The sequence below is a fragment of the Hyaena hyaena genome, unplaced genomic scaffold, assembly GCF_003009895.1.
Source record: "Hyaena hyaena isolate Hyena2069 unplaced genomic scaffold, ASM300989v1 scaffold_18, whole genome shotgun sequence".
Classification (NCBI taxonomy): domain Eukaryota; kingdom Metazoa; phylum Chordata; class Mammalia; order Carnivora; family Hyaenidae; genus Hyaena; species Hyaena hyaena.
In genome coordinates, this window is record NW_024080649.1 from 4,891,195 (window position 1) to 4,908,390 (window position 17,196).

At 48.3% G+C, this 17,196-nt stretch overlaps 1 protein-coding gene across 2 annotated transcripts in view; it reads left to right on the forward strand.

Annotated features, from left to right (window-relative positions):
* Positions 1-17,196, forward strand: part of ZFHX3 (zinc finger homeobox 3) — a 238,732-nt gene that overhangs the window by 179,772 nt on the left and 41,764 nt on the right. For both annotated transcript variants that reach the window (XM_039222154.1, XM_039222163.1), the window contains one exon: positions 16,864-16,971. In XM_039222154.1, the coding sequence (XP_039078085.1) occupies positions 16,864-16,971 (108 nt within the window). The remainder of the gene's footprint in view (positions 1-16,863; positions 16,972-17,196) is intronic.

The following is a 17,196-nucleotide window of genomic DNA, read 5'->3' on the forward strand; positions in this document are numbered from 1 at the left end:
AAGGGCAATTAGTACAGGCGGAGCCGCCTCCCCCCACGGCCCCCCCCCTGCGCCCCCCCCCCCCCCCCCGCCCCACCAGTGGAGGGGAGGGCGCCTGCTGGTGTGTGGGAAGGGGCCGGCCATGAGTGTTTTTACAGTTGCCTTTTTTGGTGATGGATGAAGTCTTGGGGCAGTTTATTCTGGGAAGTGTACTGTAAAAGGCAGCAACCAAGTGAAGGCTCCAGTAATTGCTCTGGCCCCTTCCCCAAAACATAGTTCTCCTGATGACTGGAGTGGAATGACCTGGAGAAGGGGCGACAGCCCCTCAGGCTCCCGGCCACTGTGGAAACCTGAACTGATGGGTGCTTTAAGCTGTGATGGGTTTGGCCCGTTGTGTATCCTGTCTCCTTAAGCTCCCGATTTTCTGGATTTTGCCTCCTTGCTCATCTCCCCTGCTTGGCGCCTTCTTGTCTCTCTGTGGCTTTCAGCCTTGCTCTCTGGCCAGTCCTGGCGGTTCCCGTAGATCCCCAGCAAGCCCGGAAGGGCCTCCTCCACCTGGTCCCCTTCCTGTCCCCTCCTGGCTTCTGGGTGTTTTCTTCGGGGCCCCTCCCTCTCTCTCTTCTGGCGGAGATGCAGCTCCTCTTGTCTCCTGGCCAGAGAAACAGCACCCAGACCAGCTGACCCAAAGGGGCTCTAGGTTATCCGTTAATGTTTAACGACAGAATCCAGAACACTTGAGGGCTCACGCACTTACTCTGCCTTGGAGGCCCCAGGGTACTCCGAGATAGCTGGTTTGAGGAGTGGGGCCAAGTGCGGCCTGAGACCTGTGATGCCGGTCTACCTGAGCCTCGCTACCTGGCTGGAGCCCCCAGATAGCCCAGGGCGGTCGGGGGGGCAGCCCGAAGCCTGTGCGTTTGTGTGTGTGTATGTGTGTGTCACTGGGCAGAGATCCCTCTTCTGTTGCAGTGAGCAGAGTGGACTTTTTCCCACAAGGGCCCATTTAAGAAAAGTAAAGCCCCCTCCCCCACCCTCCAGATCCATCTTGCGCTGGGAAGAGCTGGCATTGAAGTAGCAGCCCTGCTGAGCTTACGTAGCTTTATATGATTATTAAGTTTGCAGAGTGTGTTGAAGTTCATTTATGTGGAAAGGCAATAAAGTTTCTGAGAAGAGCTGCGTGGAATGGTCGGTGACATATTTCTAGCTTGTAGCTGTGGCCCTGCTGAGCCAGGAGTCCCGAGCCCCAGGCCCGAGCCTTAGCTTCTCAGGCAGGGAGGGGCTTGGGAGCACAGTGGTTGGGTGGTGGTCGGGTGGGTCCTTCTGGTACACGGGTGTCAAGACTGGCCACATGCTGCAGTATGGCTGGTGGCAAAGGATGGCCAGAGTTCCCCTGCCCCTCTTTGCATTTGTTCAACTCAAGGTCAGCTCCTGCTGCCCCCTAGTCAAGGGAAAGGCACAAGGAAGTTTTATATACTACACACATGCAGATTTGGGGAAGTACTGTAGCCTCTGTACTGGAAAGCTCTTCCAGCGTAACTGTGAAGCTGAGCAGGATGTCTCGCCCACACAGCTCTCTGCTAAGAGCGGAATCCCATCCCAGCCTCTGCTTACCAGGTGGGATGGGGAGTCTGAGGCCCTATCTGCCCAGAGGAGGGGATGCTGAAGAGAAGCACCTTGTTCTGATTTTCATAGATGTTCCTTACGTGTTAACAGTGCCTCCGGCCTGACAGTGGCCAACAAGGCCTTGTGACCTGTCTGACTCATCTTCCAGCCCCCCTTTCTCTGTTTGCTTCCACCTGGGCTTCGGCACATGTGGTTCCTCTGTGCCTGGAAGGCCCCTGTGGCTCGCAGCCTTACTTCCGCCGGGTCTGGGTTCACATGTTGCCTTCTCCTAGCTTCCAGGAGAAAATGAGCCCTAGCATTGCTTTTCGCTTTTCCCTGCCTTATCGTCCTTCCTCATCAGCGTCTGCCTTACACTGTGGTCATTTGTGTCTTACTCCTTAACCTTCTTTCCTTTTTCTCCACCTTTTCCCTTACCGCTGTCCTTTGAGAGCAGGGGCTCTTCCTGACTTGTTCCCAGCTGTATTGTCATTGCCTAGAACAGGTGCTCCATGAACATGTGGTGGATGGAAGGGTGGATAGGTGGGTAGATGGATGGATAGCATGAGAAGAGGTTTAAGTTCTCTTGGGAAGGCCATGCAGTAGCTCTTAAGGTATTATTCATGGAGAGCATGGGCCTTAGCTTCAGTTCTGCTACTTCTGGGCTGTGTGACCTTTCCCACTTATTTAACCTCTCAGAGCCTCAGTTTTCTCATCTATGAAATGGGAATAATAATACAATTTACACCTGTTGTGTGACAGTTGTATTCCACAGTTACTGTTATTATGTATTAATGATTTAGGCAAATGGCATCTTTCTAGGCACACGGTACTAGTTTTTATGACCAGACTCTTTGCAGTGAAGATTTCCCAGGCAGCAGAAAAGGGAAGTGTTACACATTTTGTACTGACCAGTCCCACTTTGCTAGACCCATCCTTCTTCTTCTTGCAATCAGGACTTTTGTGATTGGGTCAAGAGAATGGCACCCAGGATTCGAGGCTCCTGGGGCAGGACAGGGGTGACTGACATGGATCATGGGAGCACACGGGGTTGGGGGGATTGGAGAGCTGATGTCAGCTTGATTCAGGGCCCAGCGGCAGGTGTGGGGCCATCCCCGTGCATGTGATTACTTCATTATGGAGCCTTTCATTGACTTGGCTGCACTGTGCTGATGAACTGAGACTGGGGACAAGAGCTCATAATTGAGGGAAATAAATTCCCATCACAGGCCTGGCTGCAGCCAGGAGTCTGCATCCACCTCCTCTGGGCGTGTGATGGGGGAGGGGGTGCGTGTGCAGGTGTTCACGCCTTCCCTGCATGCATCTGCCCTTCTTTCCTTCCCTTCCAGGACCTCACAGTCATTGGCTGCAGGCCCAGTGAGCAGCCTCTTTGCAGACCTGCCTCTGTTTCCCCTGCTTAGAGCTGTTCTTCCGGTAGCAGGCCTCTGCCACTTGGATGTTAACACTCTTTCCATGCTTTCCGTGGGACAGGACCCACCGAACCTCCGTCAGTCCCATCACACACCTGTTCTTCCTCTCACCCAGTCTGTCACTCTCGTCCATTTGTTTGTTCGCCTTCTACTCTGTGCTGTCCGTTAGATCTTCATGACGACAGAGGGGGGCAGGCCCTGCTGCTGCCCTTCTTAATTGAAATCCCATTTCATTCTTCTGGGAGATGAGGCAGGGTGGGGGTGGGGCAGAGTTTTCCCAGGCAGGCCTCCCTGCAGCGCCTCCGCCAGACACGAAGCCACACTTGATACCAGCGCCACGAATCTGCAGCAACATCTCAAGGAACAAATTCAGCAACCAGAGTCATTTGCATTCCACTAAACCGAAAACCACACAACCAGCCACACGGTTTAACCACCACACACACACAGAAATGTTGTACTGCGATGCATTTTCTCAAAACCAGGAAATTAGTGGCTCGGGTCGCCAGAGCATCTGAAGTTGGTCATTACTAATCAGTTGTTTACAGCAAAGATATTTTTTTCCTCTCTCCCAGTGTTTTCTAGGCCTTCAAAACATTTCCTGGAATCCTGACTGAAGTCCGTGTGTGCCGTGGGCTGGTGATCCACGTAATGGCTGGGCTGGGGACGCAGGTTGCCTCAGTTACAAAGAAGCATGGGTGGCGTGAAGGCAGAGTAGAAAAGAAGTAGAGAGCCCTCACTTGACACCTTCTGACCTCAGCCGGTGGAGCTGAATGCTAGAGAGCCAGGACTGAAATTGCAGTCACTTTAGATTATTTGGAGCGAGGAGAGGCAGGGAAAAAAGGGTCTGTTGACTACAGGAAGCTGAATTCTTCCTCTGCTGAAAAGCTTATTAGTGGAAGGGGAAAAAGCAATTACTTGGCTTTTGCTGGTTCTCTGCAGCAGGGACCCGGGGCTGCACCAGCCCCTTGGACCTCATCCTGGATCTAGAAGCTCTCTGACCGGCTCTGCCCCTAGTCCTTCGGGTCAAGTCCTTCTGGGACAACTCCCTTCCAGAAAGAGCATGAAAGGAGGGGGGGGGGGGGGGGGGGGGGGGGGGGGGGGAGGGAGAGACGGAGAAAGTAGGAACGAGAGAGAGAGAGAGAGAGAGAGAGAGAATGTGTGTTTGTGTGTGTAAGGATGACAGAGCGAGGTGGGCGGGCTGCATTGTGCCAGAGCCATGGGTCGTTCTGTCTTTAAATGTGATGGTTTTATTTTGGTACCACGTTGCCACTGGACAGGAAGTGAACAGGATACCATTTGCCTAAAAACACAGATATCTGTGTTCTTAGGGGATGGTGTTTGGTTTGTTTTGGTCTCGGTAGGTGCATTTTTATCTTTGCTGGTACGCCTTTTGTCTCAGAATGTCAGGAAAAACTAGATCTTGTTCTGAGCCACTGTCAGATCTCTGGTACCACTGCGAGATCCCATTTGCCTCAACATCAGAGCTTTTCCCTGCGCCTTTGCTGTTCTCTTTGCCTGGCTGGTCACTCGAGCAGCATGTGACCACCTGTCCCCTTCACTCTCCTTCGGTTTCCTCACCCTGTGGGCATCCAGCCCCCCCTCCCAGGCTCTGGTCTCCTGGTCTGTAGAGTCGAGGTGCCTGTTGGTCACTCCCCGGATCCCTCAAAACAAAGGCCGATGCCCGGGTTTCTGCAAACAGCCCGTATCTCTCTCTCCTAAATCAGTTTGCTTGTGTGCGTCTCTTTGAAACTTGGTTTTCTGTCCTTTTAGCTTGTTACCAGAATTTTCCAGTGGGTGAATCAATTCATAGACTCTCTTCAGGCACAAATTGACCTTCCCCCGTCCCCCACCCTGCCACGGTAGATACCGAATTTAAAGATTCAAACTTTTGGGGGGGCGGTGAGTGGGCATTGCTCCTTGGTGACTGTCTAAGTTTTCCCATTCCCCCTCCTCTTCTTCCTTTTTATACTTGAAATTGTTGCTTGGTAAGTGAGAACTCATTCGCTTTTTTCTTTCCTAATCATCGAGCAATCTCCTCTTCAACATTACGTTGCCTTTTGGCTAGTTTTTTCATTGATGCCTTTGGCTTGCTTCTTCCCTTCCTTGCCATTAGTCTTGGCCTTACAAAGTGAGGCAAAACCGTTGACCTATTGCAGGCTTTATTTCCATATTCTCTCTGCCCGGGGTCCATATTTCCTTTAGAAATAGTTGTCCACTTCTGGAAGCGTGGGGAGGGTTCTGCCTGACAGGAGCTTCTAGTAATTTTTCCAGGTGAAGCATGTACACAGAAGAGTGTGAACGTCCAAAATTATTTCTGTAAAGTATGACTGTGTGTTTCTCCAGATCCCCTATTCCTAACCGTCCCAAGTACCAATTATTTTCTGCTCAGATCCCTGATTACCTTCTCATCACATGGCGACGTTTCTTTCTCTTTGGTTTCATGTATTAGTTTTCAAATGTTCCCGCTATTGAAGAGTCTAAAATTTAAGTTATTTCATGAATTGTTTGCAAAAATGTAAAAAACCTGCATTTTTATGCCTTAAGATGCATTACAGGGGGTGCCTGGGTGGTTCATTCGGTTCAGTGTCTGACTTCAGCTCAGGTCATGGGCTCGTGGTTGCCGGGTCCAAGCCCCGCATCGGGCTCTGTACTGACAGCTCAGAGCCTGGAGCCTGCTTCGGATTCTGTGTCTCCCTCTCTTTCTGCCCCTCCCTTGCTCATGCTCTGTCCCTCTCTGTCTCAAAAATAATAAGCATTAAAAAGTTTTTAAAAAGATGCCTTACAGTGTAATTTTGGGGGTGTGTAATGGACTGCATTCCCTTTTGGGGATACTAGTCTGTTCTCAGGTGGAAGACATCCCTCACAGGAGGAAAGGCTGAATAGATGGGCACAGTCCTGAGGCTGAGTGTGAAACATAGTAGCTCTGGAATTTTTGGAGATGGGTTACTGTAGCTAAAATTACCCTGAAAGGGCCTGTGTGCTGCTGGTGGGGGTATTTTGTAATATCCAAAATGAAAAAATACAGAGGTTTTGTATTCAACCACTGGCATAACTTTGGAAGTTACTCAAAAGGTGAAGGAAGATCTAAGAATTTTCTTTCGCCCTTTGGGCACGGAAGAGCCGAGCAAGGTGCATGTTAAATATGACAAGTTAGCAATCCCATCTGCTTTTTCTCACATGGATGCAGGAAAGCTCTTGAACATAAACCTTTGGATTTTCCCTGTACCTCAGCTTCCTGCTTCACTTTCCTTGCAGTATCCTATGAAATGTTAGTTCATGCATGCCGCTGCTGGTGCAGCTGGTTGTTGCAGACTGAAATGTGCTTGGGGACTTGATGGTTTTGGAGAATGGCCCAGGGTTAATGGCCCAGGGTTTTGCTTTCCGAGTGTAGACACATCCTTACATGTCTCAGGTGTGACCGTAAATGCTTCCGGCAGAGGCAGGCCCTTCTCCACTTGTACCAGGCACTGTATGCGTGGTTGGCACCTAAAGACCCAGGCCTGGGCCATCTCCAGGGTTCACAAGTGTCCCTAGCGTTAGACTCTGCAGTCGGCAGTGCCGTTGCACCTGCGGTGACCTTTGTGCATGTGCCGGTCTGGCCAAGGGAGAACAGGTTGAGCCGGTGCTTTTTTGGGTGCCGGGTTGCCTGAAGTCGGCCTGACGTTTCCTGCATTTGGTTTGGAGAGTGTCAGCCTCTGTTTGTGCTTTATTTTTATGAATCAGCTTGTTTTACCAGCTGTGCACGTAAGTGGCTGATGATCATGCAGAACGAAGCTCACTGACAGGCAGTCCGTCACTGTGCCGTCCACCAGTGGGAGCAGACTGTTTCTGCCAGCACTGTGCGCTTCACAGGGGCCCCGGCTGACTCCTCAGTAGGCTGTAGACCCTTTGGACAGACTGAGGCCCTCCACATGCTGGGAATTCCAGCCCCCCATTCACATTGGTCTGTGACTTAGACTCCTGGAGTCATGGCTTCATATTGTCTTGGTTATGTGCTGTCTGGTTTGATGGCCAAGAACAAAATGCTCACCTGTTTGTCGTTCAAAGGTTTGCTTTTTTTGCATATCCTCACCCCAAATACCACGTCATTCCTTTGGGCATTGTCAGTCGTGTCTCCCCGCTGTGCGCAGCCACCCTTCCCCCTTCGTTTCCTTGCTGTCGTTCCCATATTCGTAGCATCCTTCAGCGTTTGACATTCCCAGCACAAGAGCCACCCCGCAAGGCCTCACTTGGATCCATTAGGTACTAATCACCATCATCTCATACCACTTCTGGTACATCCTGTTTGTTTCCCACACACCTCCATTTGTATATAGATGCTTAAGTACATTTACAAGCCTTCCTTGACTTTTTTCACTCATGTATTTCCAACATTTTCCAGTTAAAAATAAATAGGATTTTTTTTTTTTTTGCATTAAGCATAAGATCTCTCCCTGACAAGCCAAGTGAGTTTAAACTCAGAAGGGTGGTATCAGTCTTCTTAATGGAAACTGTTAATTTTTTTTTTATTTACACTCTTTCTATCACTGGTATGTGTTTATGTATCCTGTCTTCTCCCTTTGAGCCATGGGAGCCTGGCAGTGTTTATTTCAAGCAGAGTGTTACTGAAAGACAGATGCTTGTAGGGACTGCTTAGGCCTCACACCTGGAATGTTAAAAAGCTTTCAGGCAGATCTGTTTGGGTAAAAGATGTCCTTTTCTATAGAGGAGGGAGACGAGGAGGGAAGTGGGACCCCACTAGAGAGGTTTCCCTTCCTCATCCCATGTGAGCAGGAACCCCCCAGTTCTGACTCCCTTCTTTCAAACAGTATTCCAGACACCTTAGATGATGCTTCCAAATTCACGCGATGGTCTGTTCTGATGAGCAAGCCTATGAGGCCCCTTTTCCTCCATTAAAGCCTTCCTCTTTCTATTAACCTTGGCTTTTTTCACCTTTGCCCATCAAATAGTCTGTTGTTAAGACACTGTGACTTGCTCTGTCCCCTCCCCTCGCTCATTCTCAGCATACTGAGTTAGACTCATTATTTTCCTCCACTACTTTGTTTTTAACAGAGGGGGAAATAAAACACCCTTCTTGGTTTCAAGGCCCTTCTATTTTGCATGCCTCTTCTTTCCAGAACATTCCAGTTTGGTGTGAGGTTAAACTGTACAAAATACTGTTTGAAAGAAGGGAGAAAAAGAGAAAGGAACTTGTCAAAATGCATTTGTTAGATCACGTTTTAAATGAAGTACAATTGAAGGTAGTTTTTGTCCAAAGAAAGGAAAAACCCCTGCAAATCCGCTGAGCTCCCAGAGAGCGCGCCTCCTTTGTCGTTGCCCTGACATTGAAGTGTAATTTTTCATGGTTATTTGGACTGGAAAATGGGTGGGGGGGAAGGGGAGAGATGGGTCTGCGATTATTTCCCATAAATGACAACACAATCCCATCACGCTCCGCTACAAACATGCTCGGGGAATTTGCCTTTTTTACATTTCATGTGTGGAAGTAAAGCGCCCGGCGTGGCCCTGTAGAAATCAGGGGAGCTAATCCCTGCTGAATTCAGTTTCCATCGGTGTTCTGGGACCGAGTTGGATTTCTCGTGGAGTGTGGATTCTGAAACCATTTCAGGGTTGGGTTTGTGCTTTACAAACTGGAACTCACATCTTTCAGTTATTTAAAAAAAAAAGCAAGAAAGCAAGAAAGCAAACTCTTCCTGTGAATAGCCACCAGGCGAGTCAGCGGACATATTTAGTTCCGTTGTGCTCTGTCACTGCACATTGACTTTTATCCCTTTCTGCTTTTCTGCAGGGGGCAGCCCAGGTGCTTTTGCTGAGAACACAGATAAATGGAACTTGTTGCAATCCTGGCTGTAGGCGTTTCCTCCCTTTTTCTCCTCCCTTGACCCCCACCCACCCCCTTAATTTTAGCGCGGTTTTGACAGACTGTTCCGATTGACCAAGTGGCCTTGCCCAGGAGAGGGAAAATGGCAGCACCTGTCCCTCACCGCAAAACGGCAGCAGTTTTCACTTCGTGCTCTGGCGTCCCTTGCGCTGTTCACTCAGGAGGGCAACTCAAACAGGGCACGTTTTCTCCGGGAGGCCTAAACAGGCCGTGGCCACCATGGACCCATAAAATGCGCTCCGCCATCACTGCGCAGGGTGGAGGTGAAGTGAAAAGCAAAGGGAGAGCCTCCCCCAGGCTGGCGTCCTTGCCGAAGCTGCCCTTGCTCCACCCAGCAGGGGCTGTGCAGGGCTGCAGCATGCCCGGCCTCCCCAGCCGCCCTCCTGCCACACAATCCCCATTTTTCTTGTTTCTATAAACAGTGGCACGATCTTCAAATATACAAAAGCATAAATGGTCTCTATTCTCCAATTATTCATTTTAATAATACCCGGAGTTGCCTTCAGAGTGTTGATTCTTTCAGCCTGCTGCCAGAAGGCAGGGTCGCGGGGATGGGGGCCGGGGAAACAAGGTCAAGGGTGGAGCAGTGAGGAGGCCGAGGTCCTCCAGCGCTGGGTTTTCTTGCAGAGCTTTTACTGAAGCCCCTTTCGGAAGCCCCCCCCGCTTCCAGGCTCTGTCCAGAAACTCCAGGCACCACGGCCCCAGGTATATTTGGTAAGTGAACACCTAGTGGTCACAAGAATCCTTGTGGGAAAATGATCACTTAAAGGATCCGTGCTCATCACTGGGGAGAAGGGAGTGTCTCCTGTGGAGCGCGTCCTCCGTTTCTTCTCTTGCCCTCCCCCCCCCCCCCCCCATCCCTGTTTCTCTTGGAGGACTGACGTCCATGTGTAGAAATGCCCGCTTTGAGAAGGCAGTTTTGTTTAAAACAACTGGCTAGCACTTAGACCACATTATTTTTTACAAAGCGACTAGGCTGGCCACATTCCCCCGGCTGCCCCCACCCTGACCGCTCTCCCCAGTTGGTAGAGAAGGGTCCTGGGCCAGGATGGCCTTGCCTGGCTGGAGCTTAGGTTGGTAAGAAAATGAACGATGTGAAGACAAGGGCCGCCGGGAGGGCGCTCTGTCTTTTAGATCCTGTGCAAGGTACAGACGTCAGAGGCCTGGGCAAGCAGGCGTGTGGAAGGCCCCTTTGCCTCTCGTCTGTGTGGGGAGCCTGCTTTTTACCAAATGCCCTGGGCTCTGTACTGCACTGGAGTTCTGATGTCTGCTGGAAAAGAAATGGTATCTTTTCTTGAGAAGGTGAATAAATGACGAAATGAATGCTCCAGCCTCGAAATCCCCAGGGGCCTGCCGTACCCCTCACCCTCATCCGTGGCCCCGTTAAGCTTTCCTGCCTGGACTGTGATGGTTGTATTTCAAAACGTTGCACTTGCCAGTGTCACTATGGATTCCCGGATCCTTCGTCTTGTGATCTGGCATTTCCCTCAGTTAATACCCTGTTAACATGTAGAAAATGGAATGGACAAATTTTGCCTGCGATTAAAAGTAATATTCAGGTGACTACCTACAAAGAACTTTGAAGGAGGTTTTACGTTTCCTGTTCTATGTGTCAGTGTGAAAACATGCAGTCACCTTTATCAAGATGCTAAGTATAAGGTGTGTTAAGAGAACAATATGCATTTGTGGCAAGCAAAACCACCTTGATCTAAGGGGGAAATTTTCTGGGGCTGTGGTATTTGTCAACCAGAAAACCTTATCACTCACAGCTATGTCTCACGCAGTTTCTAGCCACATTGTGAGGGCTCGAAAGACACCACTAGAATAAAACTGTGGCATAAATGTTTGAGGAAAGTGTTTGGGAATGTTACAGAATGGGTTATTGCATCCTGTATCCGTGCGGTTGGGAATAAGCCCACGGCGCATAGAAAATCACCCACTGGTAGGACCTGTGGTCATCATTCAGAGAGATCACACTCGCCAAAAGGTCATGGAGGAAGTATGGCATAGTTAGTTAGGAACATTGCCGCCATGTACCTCTTCTTCCCTGGCTTTGAGAGGCAAGACAGGACTGGGGGTGAAGAGCTGGGAGCAGCAAGGTTGTCTGTCCGTCAGCATTGTCGATCACTTCCTGTTCCAAGTGTCTGTTTTAGCAGAATTTCAACACGCTGGATCTTTTTAGAGACAAGTGGTGTAGACCTTAGCAGTTCTCTTTTATGTGGTGGGATTTGATTTGACCTGTATTTGCAAAATAAAGCATGCATGTTCTGTAGCGTATATACGGCCAGTAGACGGTTCCTGTGGGTAACAAAAGGCAAAGAGGATTGGGCACACTGGCGGGGTCTGCCCTGGTTTTCCATTTGTGCCAACCAACATTTCAAAAGGACAGCAGATTGGCCACAGTGTCCTGCACTGAGTCTATAGCCACAGAGTCCAGCCTCCACGTGGGAGTTACGGAAATAAGACAAGACACGGTCAGGGAGTCCCTCGGCTCTCCACCAAGAGAGACCCCAGCCTAAGTGGCTGCCACCTCCCGTGGTCCTCCTGGAGCTGGCCTTCATGGTGCAGGCCTTGCTTGCTTCGCGGTTGTCCTTGGTTAATTAGGTTGAAAATGGAGAAAGGAAAAGCTTTAACCCTATCTTCAAAGTAGGCAGATTGGTTATTTTGTTTTTCAAAGAAGAGGTCCTATATACAATTAAAACTTGTTTCTGGTAAACCTCATTCCAGGAAAGATGAGCTTTTAACAAAAGGCTTTTGACAGCTGCAGGCTATTTCATTTTTTTTAATGCCGAATGAAAAATCAATACATTTTTCTGGGTTATACATATTCAGAACAGGCCTGATATTTCCATTATAATGGAAAGTGGGTGTCTGTGCACATCTCGCCTGTCAGAGCTGCACCACCGCATTTTCCAAGCCACTGCTAAATATTTCAAACCTGATTTGATTGTGGTTCATGACAGCTAATGTTTCTCAGCTCTTGAGCCTGCCGACAGGCAAACGCACTTTATTTCACCCCCACCCTCAAATATGGCTCACCCCAAAGAAAAAGGAAAGAACAATTTCATTCTTCAGGGATCCCGGATTGTTGTATTATTTAAGTAACACGATCGCCTGAGAGCCTTGGGTACAGACACCCTGGTTCTTAGGAGAATTTCCAAATTTCTATCACAATGAGGCACTATTGGGAGCTTTGTCAGGTTTCGGGGAAGGTTTGAATTGTTGTACATTATCCTGTTAAGAGTTAGGAACAGAGGGACTAGGCTTAGCCATTGACTGACTCCCCTTCAAGTCTGTAAGCAATTGGTGAAAAACACCCAGTGGACGCGGCTCTAGGCCCAGTTATTTGGTGAACAGTATTGGTTTTGGAGGAAACTGGCAAGTTTTCTCGGGTATCACATTTGGGGAGTCCGTGGGGCCATGGTCAGCGCCAGCTTTCTGATGATGCCGCCTCTGTGCTTGCTTCCGCCCGGTGCACCTTTCACACACCCGTTTCCAGGTTGCTCATAGAACTGTTGCAAATCACCACAGGGCTGCCAGTTGGCACGCACGCCTCCTCCAGGAATAGGTTTCGCCCTAAGTTGGGGAATCATGCAGTCACCTTTGCCGACATGATACTTAGAAGGTATTTGTTAAGACAACAGTCTGCATTTTTGGTAAGCAGAACCACCCCAACTGAAGGGAGATTTTCTGGAGCTTTGGTATCATCACCTCAGAAACCTTAGGTGCCCCCAGGAACCCTTCCCTCTTAGAATATATGGAGCTGCTGCAGTTCTTACACCTGAGGGCTCTGCCCTCAGCCAGGAGACACGAGTGAGCAGGGCTGGGTTTGGCCTGAGTGCTAGTAAGTGCTGTCTGGGAGAAGCTGTTGTAAAAAGGAGGTAGTGATGGAAATAGATTTTTTTTTTTTAAAGACCTTCAGCCTCTGGAGGCTGAAGTTTTATGTGGAGTTGGAAGACAGAAGGGATACCAGGAAAACTTCACAGTTATTCATGATTTGCTTCTGTTTAACATGAAAATGCATTCAAATAGGAGGGGTGCCGTGGTTTGAGGGCCACCGTGGGATGTACCCATCCAAGTCACCTGCTTAGTGAGTTTAGAAGCACCTTCTCTGAAGTCTCCTAAAAAGCAGATGTTCTGTCTGGGCTGCGCTGTAGGGAGCTGAGATGACCTCCTCACCAAGGTCCTGGCTGTGCCCTTGAAGAAAAGCATTCCTGGGGTGTTCTGCTTGGTTCTGAAATACCGCCAAACTCTTAGAGAAAAGGTGGCTTTGGTTTGTCTGTTTCAACCTTAAAAATGGCACAGTGGCTGCTGGGTGTCTTAGGGAAGGGCAGCAACTTTGTCATCCGAGGGAAAGACAGGATTTTCCAGACAAAACCAGATCATTGGCCCATCAAGTCTTCACTTGTTCCCACCATCTGTCAATAGCTGATATCACGTATATATTTAAAACATTGGCATCTGTAAGGACCCCAGCCCCTTACCACTGACTTCACAGGTGGAAAACGCAATCTGCGATCTGTGGAAAAGCTGCCACCCCGTCTCCCCAACTCTGTGCTCCATCAACATGTGGGTGTCAGGTACACATTACGAAAGGGAGTGTGGCCTGGATAACCAGCCCCAGCAGTGCAGAGTGTGGATCCAGCTCTCTTTTTAAAAGTCAGATGCCCTTGTGCCCCTGGTCCCCATGTGTTTCTAGTGCAGGGAGACCAGGCAAGGCCTGGGTCTTAGTGAGTGGCCTTTCTGTAGGCTTTGGTAACCAATCAAACAGACCCTGCCTGCAAAGCACTGTGGGTCTGAGCTGTCCAGACAAATTCGTACTTTGTATCTCTGTTTTTTAATCATTTTTCTGCCTTTATTGGTATTCAGAGCTCACAGTTTTCTGGTTACTGTCAGCCTGGGCTTTCATCCATTTTAAAGAGCGATTTTTCCTCTTGCTGTTGATGATGATGGTATAAAGACAGATGGTGTAACTGCTTATGAATGTCCTATTTTATTTCCCCAGGACCAGACAGTTCACTTGAAGACGTATATTATTTCCACATGCTCAGGTTGGGCGGCCCAGACAGACACTGTCTGCTTCCTGCAGCTAGCTGCCCTTTCAGGCCTTGCCATGCAGAGGGCGACACCTGTAGGTCATAGGTGGAACTGCAGGGAAGTGCCAGCTCAGCTGAATGGGACCTGGTTTTCTGATGGGGGTGAGGACACTGATCCTCTTGCAAAGGAAGCTGTTTCTTAATCATTTCTTCTTCTTCCAGGAGTTTCCTAATCATTTCTTCCAGGAGTTCCCTCTCATTTTTTCTTCCATCAAGTATATAACAGCCTGTTAGTAAATGAGTGACAAATGATGATAGGAACTGAAAAAGAAGAGGATTTGATTTTGAAATATTAAAAAAACAAAAGGAGGGGGGGTACGAAACAAAATAAGTTTCTGAATTAACCTCTGCCTTCTAACTTCTCAATGGAACCTAGCTGCTTTCGCTTTTCTCCTTGTAGTAAGGCAGGGAGGGAAGAAAGCAAAGAATCAAGGAGGCTTGGAGAATGAGGGCTCCAGGAATATTCACAAAGCACTGTGTGGTTTCCTTGCTCAGTGCATCAGTGATGTGCTTATTCTTCACACTCTCTGTCTTCTGAATAAGATGTGTTTGGAAAGGCTCAGAGAAGTGGGGTCAGATGAGTTTTTAGCTCTCTGCTTGGACGGCTACAGTCCACTTGACGTGGAGGAGAGAAGTGTGCTGGCCTTTGGAGGTGCCTTCCAGTAGACAATTCCTTTGCTCCTCTGTAGAGAACCATTTCAGGCACTGTTCACCACATCAGGGTTTTGTCTATTTGGTAGATGTCAGACTGTCTCCATCAAAGGTAAATTTGTGCGTGCGTGCGTGTGTGTGTGTGTGTGTGTGTGTGTGTGTGTGATGGAGAGGAGGGGCCATTTGGCCATCTCTGCATAATCAAATTTGATTAATATCTACATTGCTACAGATAGTCTGTACCACAGCATCTACTGGGACAAATGAGTATATTTTAAGAGCCCTAGCTCCTTTGGGGAGACCCAGTTTAAGATTGATTGAATCCTGGTACCACCATTTAAAGATGGATTTTATAATTACAGTGTTGAACAGTTTTATCAAAAGTGAAAAAATGTGCATTCAACATCCTGCCTGGACACAATTAAGACTGTGCATCTATCATACTGTGTAATTTACGTGTTATTTCCTAATAATGCTTCTATGCAAATATTTTTCTCTCCTAGATGATGTATAGTATTAATACAGGACTGTATATCAGATTGACTTTAAACCATGGTTGCCTGATTTTTCTCTCTTTGAACTAAGAGTGGGTACGGGGAGACTTGATGTTACCTCTCTTATGTAGTAAGACAAAAGAAAGAGTAGAAATTGTACAAAGGAGGCCTCTTATTTGGAGATGAAAATAAGCACCATCTTACTTCACCTGTGTTCCCCATGACTGCTTCATAAATGCCCTTTTGGTGGCAATGAAGAAAGAATGTTCCCTCACCCGTCATTCAGTTTTCCAGTCCTTGGACTTGCCTTGTCTTCTCGGGAAGAATTAGAAAAATCTGACTCTAACCAGATACTTTCTTCCTCAAGTGTTTTATAAAGTTTCTGGGGTCAGTTTACTTTTAACTCCTTTCACTTCCTTTGCGTGGTGAAATTTAGAAGCTATTTTCTGAAAGTTTGAGAAAGGTAACACCTTGAAACATTGAAAAGGAGGGTAGTGGCTCCAGGGACCTAGGGTGACATTGGTCCGAGCCCCAAATCCAATACCTACTGCCAGTGTACCTGGTCTAGTGCCAGCCCCGGTGATTAATGTGGGCAGCCAGGTTCTCATGTCTCTATACCTAGGAAAGTGTGCTCTTCAAAATCTGCTCCTAAGTTTGTCGTTCACCTGCCTCGGTTTGCCTGCCTTAGTCATTCATTTAGCACAATCTTTTTTCTTTCTTTCTTTCTTCTTCTTCTTTTTTTTTTTTTTTTTTTTTAAGATTTTTTAAAAGTAATCCCTACAGCCAACATGGGCTTGAACTCAAGACCTCAGGATCCAGCCACTCCACTGAGTGAGCCATTCACCTGCCCCTATTTAATCCATTCTTAACAAATGTTTTGGGTAATGATCTTGAGGGCCAGGAGAGCAAGAGAGAAATGTCTTGCTTCCTTTGCCTCTTCCTTTGCATCTAGAATATCTCTTCCTCTTCCTCCCAACTTGAGTAACCTTGTGTTTGAAATGACCATTCTTCTGTCTTTACGAAAGCATTGTGTGTTGAGCTGGAGAGAATTTCCATGGCTAGTTTTAAAAACCGCTGGTGAGTAAAGAATGGACTGACTTCAAAAGGAAAATATATGATTCTATCACAGAATTTTTTTTCCCTTTCTCTATGAACCTGGCATCTTGCCACTGATGCCTAGAATACCTACAGATGTTTGTTTCTAGAACTCTTCACGTTAATGAAATGCTCTCACTGATAATCTGTGACTCTTGAGACTATGAGTGACTTTAAAAAAAAACCCAGCAACACTCCTGCCATGGTCTGGCACATGCACTGTGGGGCCTCTGAAGGGTCAGTGATGCAGTCTAGTCTAGTCCAAATCCAGAACTCACTGGGGTTGGAGCGAAACAAGAGCCACCATGTGGCTCCTTTTTTGCATTTTTCAGGTGTAAAAGATGCATGCATTTAGATGAAGTTATTTCTTCAACAGGATTGAGAGAAATACTTAAGGTCCCCCTGTCTAGAGCCAATCAGTCTCATACCAGTGAGTAGGAAAGGGAAGGCCCCACCTGTTTGCCTAGACCTCAGCATGTCCGTAGTACAGTCTGCCTCTCGAGGGCCACGGGGAAGAGAGGAGGGACAGTCGTTGGCATGTCTGTGCTGTGGTTGGTGATTCTTTGGGGTAGGAGCCAAGAATCCTTCATCTTCTATGTACTTTTAATCCTTGACATTTTGTTTTTCTTCTGTTACAGAAGAAGCCATTGAAGATGTTGAAGGGCCCAGTGAAGCGGCTGCCGACCCAGAGGAGCTTGCTAAAGACCAGGAGGGTGGAGGCGAGAAGGAGCAGAGCAAGTGGACAGGTAGTGTGTGTGCTGCCTTCAGGCCCCTGACATCTGTCTCTTCTGGAGGAGGGAGGCCGCCAGGTCAGGGAGCAGATGCCTCCTTCATCTGTCCAGAAAGTCTGTGTTGGCTCTGTGCAGGGAGAGGAGGATTTGGGTTTTGCTTTCTTCAGTGGTCAGCGTCATTCTCCTTCTGTTCAGTCGTATTAAAGAGTTTTTAAAGCGATTTTTAAATGGCCCAAGAGC